This window comes from Falco punctatus (genome assembly GCF_963210335.1).
Source record: "Falco punctatus genome assembly, chromosome: 12".
NCBI classification, from domain to species: Eukaryota; Metazoa; Chordata; class Aves; order Falconiformes; family Falconidae; genus Falco; species Falco punctatus.
In genome coordinates this window covers 28,341,474-28,357,661 of record NC_137592.1, presented here as the reverse complement: position 1 = coordinate 28,357,661, position 16,188 = coordinate 28,341,474, and the positions used below count along the sequence as shown (strand labels likewise).

Genomic DNA, 16,188 nt, shown 5'->3' with positions numbered 1-16,188 from the left:
CAGGGCGGGAAGAAGGCGGGCCGCGCGCGCATGCGCGCCTCCCGGGACTTGTTGCTGCGGCCCGAAACTTCGGGGCCGGGCGGGGGAGCGGCGCCGCGCCGCGCCCCGTGTGGTGACGGGGCGGTGGGGAGGGGAGAGGCCGCGGCCGCCCCGGTGCAGGTAAGGGAGGGCGGGAGCGGCGGCGCTGTGCGGGGACGGGACGGGGCTGCGTGAGGCGGCCCTGAGGGGCGGCCGCGGGCTGTGCTGCCGGCTGGGGCCTCCCGCCGCCCTCCTGAGGAAACCGGGCCGCCTCCCCGTCCCCCGCCGGCGGCCGCAGCGGGACCCCGGCCCTCCGCGGGCTCGGGGCTGGGAGCGGGCGGCCGGGGCAGCCCGGGGGGTGTCCCCTCCTGGGGGAGTGTCCCCTCCTGCCGGGGTGTCCCCTCCCCGTGGAGGGGCGGCGCAGGGCCGGGGGCTACCCCGCTCTGCCCAGCCTCCTCGCCCGGAGCGAACGGGCCGGCTCCCTGCCCGAGCTACGGCGGGTGCCGGTGGGAAACCGGCAGCGCCAGCCCCAGCTCGGGGCCACCGCCGGGATCCCGGGCAGAGCAGGGCAGAGGGCTTCTCTCCGCAGCCCGCACCGGGGCTCGCCTCGCCTGGAAAGGTCGGGAAGTGCCGCTCCTTGCACGCTCGTGTGCTCCCTGCAGCAGCTCCACCCGTGGGAGGTCTTGCCTTTATCTTCCTGACGGCTGACTTCTTTAAAAATAATCGCTTTAAAGAGCTGGAAGCTGTGTCTTATAAGATCCAGCGTGTTACCTAAAACTTAGCGTGCAGTCCTTGCAGTTTTCCAAAGGGTGTTCAGAACCACTTTTCTGTCAGCACTAAATCTCAATCCTTGGAAAGCCAGGATAGATTCACATCACAAATTTTGTGTGGATTGTTGTGGTTTTTTGGTTTTTTTTCCTTCCTTGTGATGAAACACGTCAGTTGGGACAAAATTTATTCCCCACCTTGTCACACTCTCCAGCGTTTAGTAAATGCTGTTTTGCGAGGAGTATTCTCCATGCTGTTTGCCTCCTGTTTACAGGGAGAACTTGTAGTTATTCATATTCTTGCTTTGCGTTTGGTTTCTTTTTTTTCAGCATCCAGAATAGGGCTGCCGTCAGACATGTGTGTTCCTCTTACAGAGGCGTGATAGCCCAAAAGTAGTCTCCCTGAACCTGTGTGATGAGGACCTACAATACTTGCTTTCAAAGGATAGAGGTTTTTGGGGTATGCTTTCTTTATGAATTTATCAGTCAGATGTGTTTTCTGCATGAAGCGTGCTTTTGGCCAAAGTACTTGGAAATCATCAAGTTCATAAGTCAAGAAAAACGTTTGAAGTGAAAAGCCCCAACATAAGTGAGCCATTGCTTGTTGGTAGATGGCTGTTCTCTTAGAATATTAGAAATACTCCTTTTTCTTTCTTGTTCATAGTATGCTGTAATTGCTGTGCTGTTCTTTCAGCTGAATTCTATTAAAAAAGGGGCAGTCACGCAATATTTCAAGAGCAGAGAGCAGCATGTGTATTTGTGTAGTAGTTCTTTTCTGTTGAATTAGTGGCAAATTTGTTAATAATCTCAAGATCTTGACATTTGAATACAAAGTTCACAAGCCAGTATGTTCATACAAGCTCAACTAGGAGCAAAATCTTCAAACTGCTATTGTTGGACTATCTAGTGCCCTGTGTTACTCCTAGAACTGGAATTCAAGCTGGTGTAAGTAGTTGGATGTTACAGACGAGAAGACAGAGAAGTTTGTGTTGTGTGGGTCTTCTGTAGTCTTCCACAGATGTCTGTAGAGGACATGGTTGGTTAGATGTCTGGAATTTTTGCTTGGGCACTGCTAGTAACTGAGCCTGGCAGTTATTGTGAAATATTTTACCGGTGAAGGAGAATAGATTGTCAAATATGACTTCTGAAGTAGTTTCGTGGTTGAATCTTCCTGCACTCTTTATATTTGTAGTAGTATTAGTACATCTCACAAATACTAGGCAGGCTTTTCACATGGTTGTTTAACTTTATTTTACTTTTTTTTCTTGTGTTTTTTTAAGGGAAAGACAAAATGAACCCTTTCTTTTTTCTGGGTTTTGGACATTCTCATCTAGTCTACTTCTGGAATAGAAGCATACCTTTCAACTCAACGTTGAATGAGACGTACTGCTACAGCACTGCCCGGGGCAGCACAGTGCTCCAAGGAGTAACTTTTGGTGGAATCCCAACTGTCCTACTGCTTGATGTAACCTTCTTTTTTGTAAGCCCAGTTTCTATTTCTTGTACTGAAAATACTTCTGACCTTCTTGGAAGTTAGATTGTTCAGAATTCTCTTATTGATCAGGTAGGGATTTTTTTCTGAGAATCTTCAGAATGAGAAATGTACTGAGGCCATCCTGGGAACATCAAAGCACTTTTCAAGTGTTGATAAAGGTTCAGATTTGTGTGGGACGACAGTGTCGCTGTATGTTGGATGTGTAGATCAAGAGTGAGTGCAGTGTCATAGGGTCTGTATGTGGGGTCATGGTGAGCTTTGTAGTCGTAGCTCAAATTTCTATGCTTTGTCTTAACTGCAAGAACATTTTTTGCCTTACTCTGGATTTAGGTACTGGGTACCTTTTGAGGAAGCGAGCACTATTACTAGACTTTTTCAAAAGGAACTACAATGTGGACAATCTGTCATTTCACAGACTCTTTTAAAATTAGGTTTCATGAAGCTGTGGAGGAAATAATGTGCTGATCAGCTCAGTCCTGATAAAATAAAGGGATCTGATTAGTTGCTGGTCAGGAGCCTCCAGAACATGCCCGAGACTCCAATAATACTTATGGTTATTTCTGTAAGTTTGGTCTAGGTGGTCTGAAGCCACCCAGCTCCACCCCCCCACCCCCCCCCCCCAAAAAAAAAAAAAAAAAAGAAAAAGAGCCGTAGACCTGCAAATTAGCCTTATAAGTGAGGTTTGAGGTAATAAAATGAGACTAAAGTGATGATATAGTTCTTGAGTTCTAGTTCTTTTGCAACTGTCAGTTGATGGGTTTGTGAGTACTATTTCTAGGCTGGTTTCCTAAGGAAATGAGGTTTATATATTGCATTGCCTTCCCATTTTTGTCTGGCAGTTACTCCTAATAACCATAGAATGTGTTAGTCACTTTCAACCAAAGTTGTCAGAGTTTAGAGAACTTTCCTGCTTGCAGGAAGTTTTAATGGCCCGATGAAGGAGGAATATCTAAATTAATATTCCCTGTTGCGAGGAAGGCTCTTATAAGAAAGTTATATTAATTGTGAAATGCGGATATTAGCTGTGTAATCTTGACACGTAGATAATCTTGACATGTATCCTGGCTGGCCAGTTGGTATTTGCATAGATCCAAACAAGTTACATCACTAGCACTGCTTTCTAGCCAAACTGGTACGGGATGTAGGAGGGACTAGAAAGTGAGGGCGTATGCTACATATGCATAGAAAACAGGCTTTGTTACTTCTGCTTCATTGCTGTATACAGAGCAACTTGTTTCTTTAAAAAAAAAAAAAAAGAATTAAAAAATGCATTTATGAAACACATAGGAGGGTTTTTTTTTCTTGTGTTTTTATACTCTTTCAAAAAGTGAAAATACAGGGGGCAGGTAAAAAATACATTGCAGAGATCAAGTATGTCTTAGTAGTTTATGATTTGTAATAATATATTACCTTTACTACTGACAATAAAAATAATTTTCATACTTGAGAGAATAGTCAAGCCCCCTACAGCCTGTTTACATCACTGTTCAAAAACAGAATTAAAACAAAATTGCAAGTCTTCCATCATAGTTCTAGCCATTAAGTACTGAATAAGAGTGAAGGTGTATTTATGAAAGTTTTGACTTCCTCTCAAGTACTGCTTGCTACTTTTCCTTTCACAAGCTTTTATACGCTTGCAGTCCAGAAGTACTTTAGCATGCAGTTCTCTGCCTTTATACATTAGAACAGGAAGGCAGATGTTCTGGTAACCTTGGTCCCAGACAGATGGGTTTTGTAGCATTGCCACAAATTGGGATGGTTTGCATATGGCAGTTGGTTTAGGAGTTAGGACAGCATTTTTTGACAATTCCTACACACCTAGAAATAATTGTTATGAAGTGAAAAAGTAAATATTCAAAATTCTTTATTTTTACTTTCTAGATTTTAATATTACTGTTTTCCGTTATAAGAAAGAGATTCTGGGACTATGGCCGTGTTGCTCTGGTGTCAGAAGCTGAAAGGTAAAAAAGATATGCAATCAGACTGATTTGTTGAAACCATTTGGGGAGTGTGGAAGTAAGTATAGTAAATATGGCTTAAATTAAGTGCATTTGTAACGGCTAGATATTTTGTAATTATGTGCACGCATTTGTTAAAAATATCCTCATGCTGCTTTGTGTGAAATACATCCCACTCACAGAGTTACTTTTTGTGGTTTCAGTAATGAAGTTGTATGTTTGGCATTGTCATTAATTTCATTCTGCAGTTATGGGTTAAGGAAGTGGAGGTAAGAAAACATGCTGCTTGTCTGCTAACATGTCACATAACTCCAGGTTGATGTTAGCAGTGTGTTACTGTGATAGAAGGATATTAACTATTTTGTTTATCTTGGCTCAAGCCCAGTAACTTCACCGAGCTCCCTGTGTAGCCTGTGCCATAAAATTTCTGAAGGGTTTAAAAAAAATAATAACAAAAAAAATATTGTTGCAGATTTCTAAAATTCTTCACTGATTTTTAGTAATTCTGCAAATGAGCTTGCTTGCTTGTTTGTTTGTTTTTTTTAAATGTTAGTTCTACAGGATGATGTCTTGGGATGTTTAAAAGTTATCTGTCTATTTATGAAGTGGGTAAACTTTAACAGTGAGCCTCTTCCTGATATTAGTGGTGTAACTAAGTTGTGGTAAATTCACAGCTCAGCAACGTGAAAGAACTAAAAATGTGGTTTTAGGTGTAATCCATGTACAGGTGTGAAGTATAGATGGGGGGGGGCGGGGAGAGATGGGCAATAACTGAGTCTGCTTTAATCCAGCTAGCTCAGGCAGTGAGAATGAAGATGCTCTGCTACAGGCTCGCATGTAGGCTGGAGAAACTTGCATGGGACAAACAGGTCCTTGAGCAGTCAGACACCTGGGAGCCTATGTTATTATCCCTGCTGGAGTGTGACCAGAGCCAGCTATGTGAAAATTATCATAGGTACACCTTGAATATACTGTAATTACAGGCACATCACCATTGCAGTATTTCTTTTTAGCAACAAACTAAAAACAGGTACTCTGCTATTTTTGAGGGTTACGGGGTGTCTAAATGTTTCTGGCCTTGCTATAGAACTGTTTGTGTGAGGAGGTGGCTCTACAGGTAAGAGATTTGATTGTGAGGAGAAATTCTGTGTAGTGGCTTTAAGATGAAGGAAGGAAGGAAGGTGGAGAGGTGATGTCTTGTAAAGAGGAATATCTGAACAGGAAGCTAGCTTGCAAATCTGATCCTCACTAGGCTTTCAAATCTGTGTTGCATTCTCGTTATGTTACTGTGGTTTTAATATCCCAATAAAACATTGCATTTTTTTCTAGTTTAGGTATCTGCTCTCACATCAAGAGCACACATGTCCTCCCTTTCCAGCATGAGGCATAGCACAAGTTTCTATAATTAAGCATATGCTACAAGGTGAAAGCCACAGCTTTCTTAAGTGAAAATGTTGGTTTTTACTACTTCCCTTGGTTACTTTAGAATTTTTAAAGTTGAAATAATTCTGTGGAATTCCATAATCTGTTATCAAAGATACTTAAAACCATCATTAATGTATTTTAGTGAATCAAGATACAACCGATTGTCAACATCTTCATCAGTACCTGAAGATCTTGAATATGATAGCGTAAGTATTCTGGAGTTTTGGTATGTTTTTTCAGATGCAAACTACTTAATGGAATCTGTTGTAATTTGCCATTCCACCTAGCCTAATGAACCTAATTAACCTGGAGGACCATCTATATGCAAAAACTAGTGATGCATTTTTTACTATGTTTTTAGAGAACCATACTTAATCCCTCTCTGTTCCCTGACAAACGATTTGCCATATCATAAACTAATACCTTGTCATCATTTTTAAGTAACTTTTTTAAGTAGGAGAGGGATTATATGTTAGAGTTTTGAAGCGGCGGGAGGGGGACTAGTAAATAGTTTGTACTTAAATAACAGTTCAAAAAAATTACATTACATTCACATTGCAAGTAACACCTAGTTGGCCTTTATAGGAGATTGTTTTCCTTGCAAAACTGAGAAAACTGGATGCAAATGTGAGGCTACTAATAGTGCTGTGTACTCTTAATATTAAAACTGCTTTGGAGTGGAAGATAATTTTTGGCCAAACTTTTAGCTGGTTCCCTTCATGGGTCTGTCTGGAGTCTTTGAATTTTGTGTTGCAGCATCAGAATGAACTGTTGGTGCAAGAGTTGTCCAGTGGTGGCAGCCTACTTTTTTGTATATGCATCAACTTAATATCTAGCCTTGCAACTAAATAATTGTATGAGCATCAAAAGCATACTGCTGTTTGATCAGGATTCCTCTGCCATTTGTGGTGTTTTCTTCATCTCTTTTAAAACCCTAAAGCAACTTTACTATTGAAGCTGTTGAATGTGTCGTTTGTTGGATACTATTCACTTGAAGGAAGAGGCCTTTTGAGAGAGAAGGGTTTTTGAACTCTCCTGGAACATTCAGTGAGATGTGATCTCTGCTGTACAGTTTCATAGGAGGATTTGTAAACCTATATAAGAAGCCTTTCTGTTAATGTAATCACAGTGTTGTTTCTAATTAACGTTTAACTGATTAGCTTGTATTAAGACTTTTCATGGAGCTTATCCTTGAAATTGGAGAGGCTCCGGAAATGGTTTTGGAAAAAATAATCACCTTTTCTGCTCTAAAGCAATCCAATGAAAAAAAAATAATTCCTGGGAAACCTCAATATTGACTTCTGTTCACTGGGATTTGGGCACACTTGTTTAAATTTAAGAATTCCAAGCTTTCTGCATGTCTCTAAATAGTGATTTCAGAGCAACAGACTTCTCAGCTTTTTAGCTAAGAGGTTAGCTTAATAGAAACACTTCTTGTTGTACAGTTTAAAGACTTTTTTTTTTTGTGTGTGTTAGTTCCTAAAAACTTCCTTCTTTATTTATAGGGGTTTTGTTCCTGGATGACAGCTGCTTTTCGGATGCAGTAAGTATATGAAACAGAAATAGTGAGCTGTGGTTTGCTCTGTTCTTTTTTTTTTTTTTTTTTTTTTTTTAATTAAAAAAGGAATATTGCATTCTTCCCCTCGCCTTGAGTAGACCCTGTAAGACAAACAGTGATACAGGTGCCTCTGGTGGGGTGGAAAAAGAATATGAAAACAAGGTCAGTTTACGGGAATATTGCAGGATACAGTCGTCCTTCTACTGGCAGTCCGGGGACTTACTGATCTTCAGACAGCGTGTGACCCTAAGTGAATCTATGGCATTTACGTGGATGCTGAGCTAGTAACTAGGCTCTAGGCTCTTACTCTTCAAAGAGCCCTGTGTGGGTGTGCCCCTGTTTGAAGCCAGGAGGGGCCTGGGGCAGGAAATGCAGTTTCCCTGCAAGGGTTTCTGTGGAGAACTGGTAGTTTCGTTGGGGCTGGAATTGACTAGCTAGGAAAAGCCCATTCCACTGTTTCCCAGAAACTAAGCATTAGACATGTGATGTTTGTTCTTTGTATCTCTTGGGGCTTAGTAATGATTTTTAAAAATCAGTTTCTAGCTTAGGTCCATTGAAACAAAAAAAAGGTGTGGGGATTGAGCCTTTTTCCATTTTTGCTAGTTCAATTCCTTCCTTTTCCCTTCTATTTTAATGATCTGTCCTGCTGAACAATGGCTAGATGATGAGAGTTCTTTCCGAAGCCTATTATTATCTTTTGTTAATTAGGTGTCACGAGAGTAAGGTGATTCTGTTGTAATTTTCCTCATGGAGAGCCTTTATGGAGATGAGCAAACACTGTCACAGTGTGATCTTGAAGTTTGAGAGCTAGACTTAACACCTTGTGACTATCATAAAGCAGGAGGTCACAGCAAATTACTTTCTTCTCTTTTAGGCTGATGAAAAATAGCCTGAATTTATATTTGCTTTTCAAATTACTTGTTTCTATCTTACATTCACATGAGGGAATTTGTGTGATGATACTGCATAAGAAAAAGATACTTTTGGAACCTAAATTTACACAAGGAAGGACACAACCCCATTGAAAACTGATAGTGATTGATGGAGATGTCAGTGGGTAGACTGAGAAATTAGTGTATGTTCAAAAACCACTGCCAAAACCCCAAAGAGTCTAAGAACACTGACTGTGTGTTTTTCTGTCTATGATGCAGTGATGACGAGATTCATGAGAGGTGTGGTGAAGATGCCATCCATTACCTTGCCTTCCAGCGTCACATCATCTGTTTGTTGATTGCTGTCAGCATTTTGTCTGTGTGTGTCATATTACCTGTCAACCTATCGGGTGATCTACTTGGTAAGAATTTTTTTTGTATTCTGAGAAGAATTTTGTGGTTTATGTCACTGTAAAAGTTTTCAGGATTTTTGTTTTGGTAAACTTCTGTAAGGTTGGGGTTTTTTGTTTGTTTTGTTTGTTGTGTCATGTGTCATCCCGTCTGTGTCATGCTTACCCCCTAGTCTGACGTGTGTCATTTCATGTGAAATTTGTGAGAGTAGAGGGTTCCTTAAATGTCTCGCAAAAACTGTTGTTGGAAACATGATGGCAGACCACATGCAGACAAAGATGACTGGACCTAGAAAGCTCAAGGCAGGATTAACTTTACCTATGCCCTCTTACCTGGTGTTTATCTAGGCACTTTTTATGATATTTATTGGTGGTGGTTGTCAATAGGACCTGTCTTCACAGCTGAGGAATCTTTTTCTAGTGTCCAGTCTGAATCTCTTTTGCTGCAATTTAAGGCCATCATTCTTTGACCTGTCACTGTGGAGAATTATTCTTTTCCTCTTTGCAACATCATTTTAGCTGCTTGAGGATTATCAGTTAATCTGTCCTTTTTCCTCGTTTTGATAAACCGCACCAGTTAACTCCATCATTATAAGAAATGTTTTCAATTTTGCTGATCATAAAATCATCACCCATCCTTCGCACTACTTTTAATCTAGCTGGACTGTCTCCTGTTGTTTCTTTCTGCCTTGGTTTGTGGCTCAAAACTGGACAAATCTTCCTGCTGAGACTGTGTCAGTGCTGACTAGACAAAGAATTATTTAATGTTTCTTGCAGTCTAGTCCTGATTTATGTCTGCCAGTATGACACCTACCTCTTTCCTTTATTAACTCACACTCAACAAATACAGCGAGTGTGTCCTAGTCTGCCACTCAGGTTGCTAATAAGAATGCTGGTGGACAGAGCTCTGCTAAACCCTGTTTAAACGTTCTTCCATTTTTGATAATGAGCCCTTATAAGCCCATTTTATGCCTGGCTTTGTATTGGTCTTGTCAAGATCATGTTCATGATCTAGTTCAAGATCCTGTTGATCACCTCGGTGAATAGTGATGCAAAGAAAGCAAGAATTCATTTGGTTTTCCCAGGAGCTCTGAGTGCTTGCTTGTGTTTTGTTTTGTTTGTTCTTATACCACGACAATTGCATGTTATTTTGTGTACTGATCTTGCTGATCTCTGTCCCTATAATTTATTCTCTTCTGTTGTCTCTAATAACGTGGCCTAGTTTTTGTTTTCAGTTTACTCCTACCTGTGTTTTAAAAAGCCTTGTGGCTTTAGCCCTAGACTGTGACGGGGTACATTGTACCTGTGCCTTTAATATTGTTTCTTTGTGGAACTGCCATCTCTGACTTTGCTTTTATGGACTCTTCCTTAGCAATTCCCTGTTTATATTAATACCAGCTTTCTTAAAGATCATTGCTGTTCTTTTTTTCTTTTTTACGTTTCTTTTCTTTTTTTGTTCTTTCAGAGGACCCTCTATCACTTCACAGATGCTTCTCCTTCCTCACGTCCCATCTCTTATGTTCTCAGCCAGCATCCCTAGTTTTACAGAATCAAATCAAACACAATTAGCACCCTAGGATCTTCTTCATAAAGTAGAGAGATGCTGGTGCCTTCAAAGAACTTGTAGAATGTATATTCCTCTTCTGGATTAGTTACTACCTGTTTTAGTTACTACCTACTATTTATATCAGATTTTGCAATGCGCATCAATTTGTGTGCACTGTCATTCTCTAACTGCAATTTGATAAAAGTTTTAGTATCTTGGATACTAATTGAAATGGCAGAGTATAGCTGGCTGCCTAAAGCAGGAGAATACAGCTTCTGTTTTCTTGCATTTTGGGAGGCTAGGAAATGCAGGTGAAAAATACGAAGTTTTAGCGTCTCTCCCCCTCTTCCTTCCCTTTCACTGTATGTTGATTTTGTACATTTCCAGTTCTTTCCTGTTGTAATGACTTAACTTGCAATGTGGTTTAACAGTCTGTGTTAGAAGATTGTTTGGCTTTCCAGATACTTAGCTTTTTCCTTTGTAAACATGTACTCAATTTTTGCTGACTTGCGTTACCATTTTTTAAAAATACTTGATAGTCTAGAGAAACAATGTCATATAAACTCATACATTTTATACCTTAGTAAGGTTATCGGTACTGTTTTGCCAACGCTGAATTAATGCAGTTTTAAGAAACTGAGGTAAGAAATCAGTGAAGACAAAATAAAAATGTGAAGGAAGTATGTTCAGATCCCTAAACAGTGTTGTTAATGGATATGAATGGAGATGGTGGGAGAAAGGGAACTGCTACAAAGACCTAGTATTCAGATTTTTAAAATATAATCTACTATTTCTCTTGGTGGGTTGAAGGTGGTATAATCCTGGAGCTTTTTTTCCAACTTTAAAATGCAATACAGTGTAAAATAGCATTGATTATGGTTCTGAATCTTTTTAACAATGAATATGCTCAGCAATAAAAGAAGTATATCAGCTGGTTGTTTTTTTTTTTTCCAAAAAAAAACCAGAATAAAAGCTGTCTGATAGTTTGCATGTGAATGTTACACCAGTTAATTGTGCTACTTGGTTTTGTTCTTCTCAGATAAAGATCCCTATAGTTTTGGAAGAACAACTATAGTAAACTTACAAACTGGGTAAGTAAATCTTGCAGAGTGTGTTTATGTTTATGTCTGTTTCCTGCCATAGTCTCTAAACACATGAATTGGTAGTTGCTCATGGGGTAGGAATTACTTATTCATGCTTCATCAACTGAAATTGGGATACAGTCTGCTTCAGGCTATGTAGTTACAGTGCTGATAAGAAATCTAGAGACTTGGCTTCTACTCTCAGCACTTCTTAACCCATGTATTTTTCTTGGCTAATGACTGCATATCTAGTGTTATTATTTTCAGAATATTCCACATTAAAAGAAACTCTACTTCAGAAGGAAAATAAAGCTGACAGCTTTACTAGAATGCATAGCTCAGATTATTTAAATTCCCTTACATTAGATTTATGTGTCTGCATACTCTCCCATCTGAGATGATGATTAAAATTGCTTCTATTAAAAGAGTTTGTAGAATAGCTGAAATACAAAGTTGTGCAACTTTTCTGTTGTATTAGTTGACCAGTCCACATCAGTCTGTGATGCTGTGTCCCACAGAATTTCTGCCTATTCTGCCAAACCAAATTTGGTTTTTTTAACCACATTTTGAATCCTAGTAACTAGTGGGTTTTTTTTGCTTGGTTGCCGTTTTATCTGTAAGATAGGTTACTGTGGTTTAGGTTAATAGAAATTATTAGTGCTCTGCAAAACTGGGGAACTGTTTGCAGAACAAAACTTCCGTAAGCTTTGAGGAAGGAGCTATCAGCGTAGTAGAACTTGCTCCCTGTATTAGGCTGTTTTCAATTTTGAGTGGGGACTGTGTTCAAGGAGGGTTCAGTTATGCACTCAACACAGTAAATAATAAGGCCAATAAAAAACATTTTAGCAAATAGCATGGTGTGTGCTGTTGGCCTGAATGAGAAGGTGCACACCAAATGCTGCCAAAAAATGTCCATGTCATAGAATATCTGTTTTCTTTGTAGGTCTGTTACCCATTAATTTTATGATAAGCATGTAACCTTAATGGCTATCCGTGGCATCTGCATAGGTGTGACTGACTACCAGCAACTACTTTTTTTCTTGTTCTGTGTTTAATGAGAGGCTCTGATCTGATTAGCATTTTGATGGCTATTTGTATTAGTTGGACAATTAATTCTTCCTGATTCTCATATTCATAACATTTTGTCTGACAGTAACAATCTTCTTTGGCTGCACACGGTTTTTGCTGTTGTTTACCTGATTCTGACCGTTGTCTTCATGAGACATCACATGAAGTATGTCACATACAGAGAAGAAAACATAGTAAGTTTCTGCACTGGGGTGAGAAAAACCATACAGCATGTTTGCAAGTGGATAATGTAAAAAAAAGAAAATCACTAAGGTGACTTCTGCTTGCTAGCATGTGATGTAAGTGTGAAGGAGTTCACTGAAAGCAAAGCTCCACTGAGTGAATTGTAAAAGTGGATGGAGAAAAGGGGACTGGGGAGGGATTTCTGACATTTTGGTGTAACCTACTACCAATGTAAAAGGTGAACATGGTACTGTCTTGAATAGATACAGCTCCCATCAAAATCAAAATTTCCTACTTTTTTTTTTCCCCCTCTTCGATGCAGCTACTTGTGCTATGTCGCTGCCTTCCTCATATTTTTATTTTCTCTTTTGTGATGTGGCTTTTCAAAGGGGTTGCATTTTTCTCTTGCAGGTTAAATGCACATTGTTTATAACTGGTCTTCCAAAAAATGCAAAAGAAGAGACGATACAGGGCCATTTTACGTAAGTTCTGTACTTGAGTAGTATTCTTAGGAACAGATTTTAAATTGTCCTAGTAGTTTTACCTGCCCAAGCAGACGTGCTTTTCGAATTTTGCACTGTTTAAAATTCATTATAGGATCTGTCTTCTAAAAGCATATCTTACTCCTTAGACAGAATTGAGAAAACACTGTATTTCAATAAAGACAGTTAGCTGGTCTTAAAATTAGAAACTAAGAAGGTGGCTGTGTATCCACACCTTGCATTCGTGTTCCCACATGGCCTTTACTTGGGAGTAATGCTGTGCATCTGGTGTTAAAGGAACTTTCAGCAACGCTCTACCATACCTCATTCAGAAATGACCTGGGTGATTGAGACGTCAGTTAGACATCAGTGATACTCTTTGAAACAGTTTCTTTGTTGTATTTTCTGCAGTTTGTTCTCATGTTCTCGTGTACTGCTTCCTTTTCAGTGCTGCCTACCCAACTTGCACTGTGCTGGAGGTCCAGCTGTGTTATGATGTAGCCAAGCTTATTCACCTATTCAAAAAAAGGTACATGTTTTTGTAATCTACAGGAGTTTACCGTAGTTTTTATGAATGCTTTGCCAGTCTTTAATCAGCATATACCAATAGTACTAAGCTTGCCCATACTAGAAATGAATTCTGCTCTTAAAGTCCTGGTCTGGACTTCAGTTAGATTCAGCAGTGTTTGGAGTGAGTTGTGGGGTTCAGCTTATGTCTTGTAGGTGTGATGTGTTGTGTGCTGCGTAAAATAAGCTTTGACTCACTGATTATGTATGTATGTATGTATTTGGTTATTGTCAGGCAGTGCAAAGTGGAAAACCCAACTATTGAATTAATAGCTCTGTGACCCTGCTTCTTTGGCCAGACGTGCTGGTCACAGGACAGAAAAGTGTTGCCTTCTGGTCTATACAAGAATAGCATTGTTGATTTGTTTTTTTCCTGGAATCTCACTAGAAGTGTAGGCTGTATAACGCTACTACAGACTTGAAAATAAATTATGCTAAGTAGCCGAAGTAAGGTGTGTGTGAGTATCTTTGGTGACCGATTAAACTGCTATCGGTCCTTGACATAACTTTTTATCTTGGGGATTATATTCTTACTAAGCTTGATGTTGGTACTGTTTTCTTGCGAAATGTTATGGATGTATTTTTCTGTCCAGAAAACAGGCAGAAAAAAGCCTGACCTACTATGAACACCTGCATCAAAAGTATGGCAAGCGGGTCCAGATCAACCCTAAGCCGTGTGGTCAGTTCTGCTGTTGTGAAATGAGAGGATGTGAAAGGGTAAGAGATTGTGTTTGCTTTTAGTTATGGCTAGGTAGATGGTTAGAAGAGTAGAGAATAGTTTTTGTGTGACATCTCATTGAGTTTCAGAAAATTCTTTGTTCGTTTATCGCAGATAGCTCATCCTTCTTGTTCTTGCACTGTACAGAAGGAATTCCCCAAAACATTTGAAATGTAATCTTAGTGCAAAAATTGAAGCACATGAAAAACTTCCTGCTTGTTTGTCTTCACGTTGTGATGTGATTTGTAATTTGTGGAAGTAGTATGAGGAAGAGGGACTCTGGTTTGTGCAAGCTGTATTTTAATGAAGGTTTTAGTCTTCTGGTACTTGGATGTAACAGTCATCAATTTCCCAACAGGAGGATGCTGTAGATTATTATACCAAAGTTAAAAATGAACTGATGGAAGAATATGCAAAAGAGGAACAAGCTGTTCATAATAACCCACTGGGAATGGCTTTTGTAACATTTCAAGAGAAATCCATGGCAACCTAGTAAGTTTTGTCTGCTGTCTTGTTTGTTCTCTTATAATAGCACAACTGATCTCCTGTTTGTGTTGCTTGTTTGCTTATGTTGGTTCTTCTTCCTTTCTTCTTTTTCTTCACCGTCCTGTGGATTTGGTCTGCTTTGCTTTCCGGTAAGTTCTCCTGGAAGTGTGCATTTAGCCTCTATACTTCAGGTGAAGAAAATGTCATGGGAAGTAAATGGCTGTGGACATTTACTGGGATAAGGAGCCTTTCTCTTCTGTGTGGGATGCAGTACATCAGTGTACGTTAATAGTAGGCTGGACTAACTGGCTTTTGCCTTACTGATTTCTCCATTTCCTACTGTGCAAATGGTCCAGATGGGTGCAAATTACACTGCTAGTTAGTCATCTCAACAAAGTAGAGGCAGTGACTGACCTGGCCATAGGTGATAGATGCACGTTATGTGTATCTTTTACCTGTTATTGTAGATATATATGTAGGCGTAATATCAGTTGTTTAGTGCTTTTTACTCGGTCATCTGGAGAGAAAATGCATATAGCCTCTCATTTTCTGTTGGTACTTTGTAAACATCTTTAACAAACACAAAGTGGTTAAAGGGAAGCAGAATACTATTTGTATGACAAAAATAAGAGATCATGTGGGTTTTTTCTTTCTTTTCTTCATAGCCTCTCTGATTTAAATTGTCTGCGTTCCTTTGGCCTTGAAGTCATGTTAGAGAGCCAGTCTTTCAGGGTTTTTTTTTCAAGGAAGCCCAGGATATAGAAAAAAACTTTCTCCAACATCTCAAATTCTTGCAAGGAATTCTATCTGCTCTTTAACTGAGTAGTGATGGTGTGTTGAAATCTGCTCCCATCATTTTGTGATGTTACACGCCATATTTAGAGAATCTAGAGCATGAAATAACATTTTAAGATGTGAAACTGAAAGAAGAAGTAAGCATTTTCATAAGAATGAAGTTCATTCTCTAGCTGCTGATTTGTTGTATACAATTTTGATGGGATAGTCTCTCCTTGCGCATGTGTTCTGAGTTGCACTACAGGCAGTTCTGAGTTGTATTATCAAGAACTGAAAAGACTTTAGTTTGTTTAGCTTGAAATTGATGTGATGGATTTCGTTCCCTGGAAAATTAATTAGATTACATGTGAAGCTACCATCAAATTGGGAAGTTATTTGGTGCCCTTAGCCTACTAAGGTGTTCTGCTCCACAACATTCTGAAATAGCATGGGAGAAACAGGAAGCCAGACCGAGGTTCATGTAGTTGGGTGGTTGTAGACGCTTGTTAATGATTGTGCTGGGCAGTACGGCTGGTAGCCCTAAAGCTTGCGCTCTATGTATTTTTAAAGATAAGTTGTCAAAGTGTAATTAACTTTCTTAAATACTTACTGCTGCAAGATGCTGGCAATTTGACATTGCTACTTGAATTCTGGTAAGGTAAAGAACTGGGGGTTATTTTTGTTTGTTTGATGTTTGTGTGTGTGGTTCTGTGTTTTCTTTATGTTAAGAGCACAACAGAGAAACAAGTGTGTTCAGGAATTTTAGAGTCTACCCATTC

General features: G+C 39.7%; 1 protein-coding gene across 3 annotated transcripts in view; it reads left to right on the top strand.

The window, feature by feature from the left end:
* Nucleotides 1–39: 39 nt before the first annotated feature.
* Nucleotides 40–16,188, top strand: part of TMEM63A (transmembrane protein 63A) — a 31,290-nt gene continuing 15,141 nt past the window's right edge. For 2 of the 3 annotated variants that reach the window (XM_080408734.1, XM_080408732.1), the window contains exons 1-13: nt 45–159; nt 1,116–1,245; nt 2,066–2,265; nt 4,162–4,241; nt 5,806–5,869; nt 7,169–7,206; nt 8,373–8,515; nt 11,089–11,140; nt 12,285–12,393; nt 12,794–12,864; nt 13,313–13,393; nt 14,025–14,148; nt 14,508–14,641. In XM_080408734.1, coding sequence (XP_080264860.1) covers nt 2,077–2,265; nt 4,162–4,241; nt 5,806–5,869; nt 7,169–7,206; nt 8,373–8,515; nt 11,089–11,140; nt 12,285–12,393; nt 12,794–12,864; nt 13,313–13,393; nt 14,025–14,148; nt 14,508–14,641 — 1,085 coding nt within the window. In that variant the 5' untranslated portion in view covers nt 45–159; nt 1,116–1,245; nt 2,066–2,076. Of the gene's footprint in view, nt 160–1,115; nt 1,246–2,065; nt 2,266–4,161; nt 4,242–5,805; nt 5,870–7,168; nt 7,207–8,372; nt 8,516–11,088; nt 11,141–12,284; nt 12,394–12,793; nt 12,865–13,312; nt 13,394–14,024; nt 14,149–14,507; nt 14,642–16,188 lie in introns of all 3 variants that reach the window. The other variant, XM_080408733.1, reaches the window with a different exon arrangement.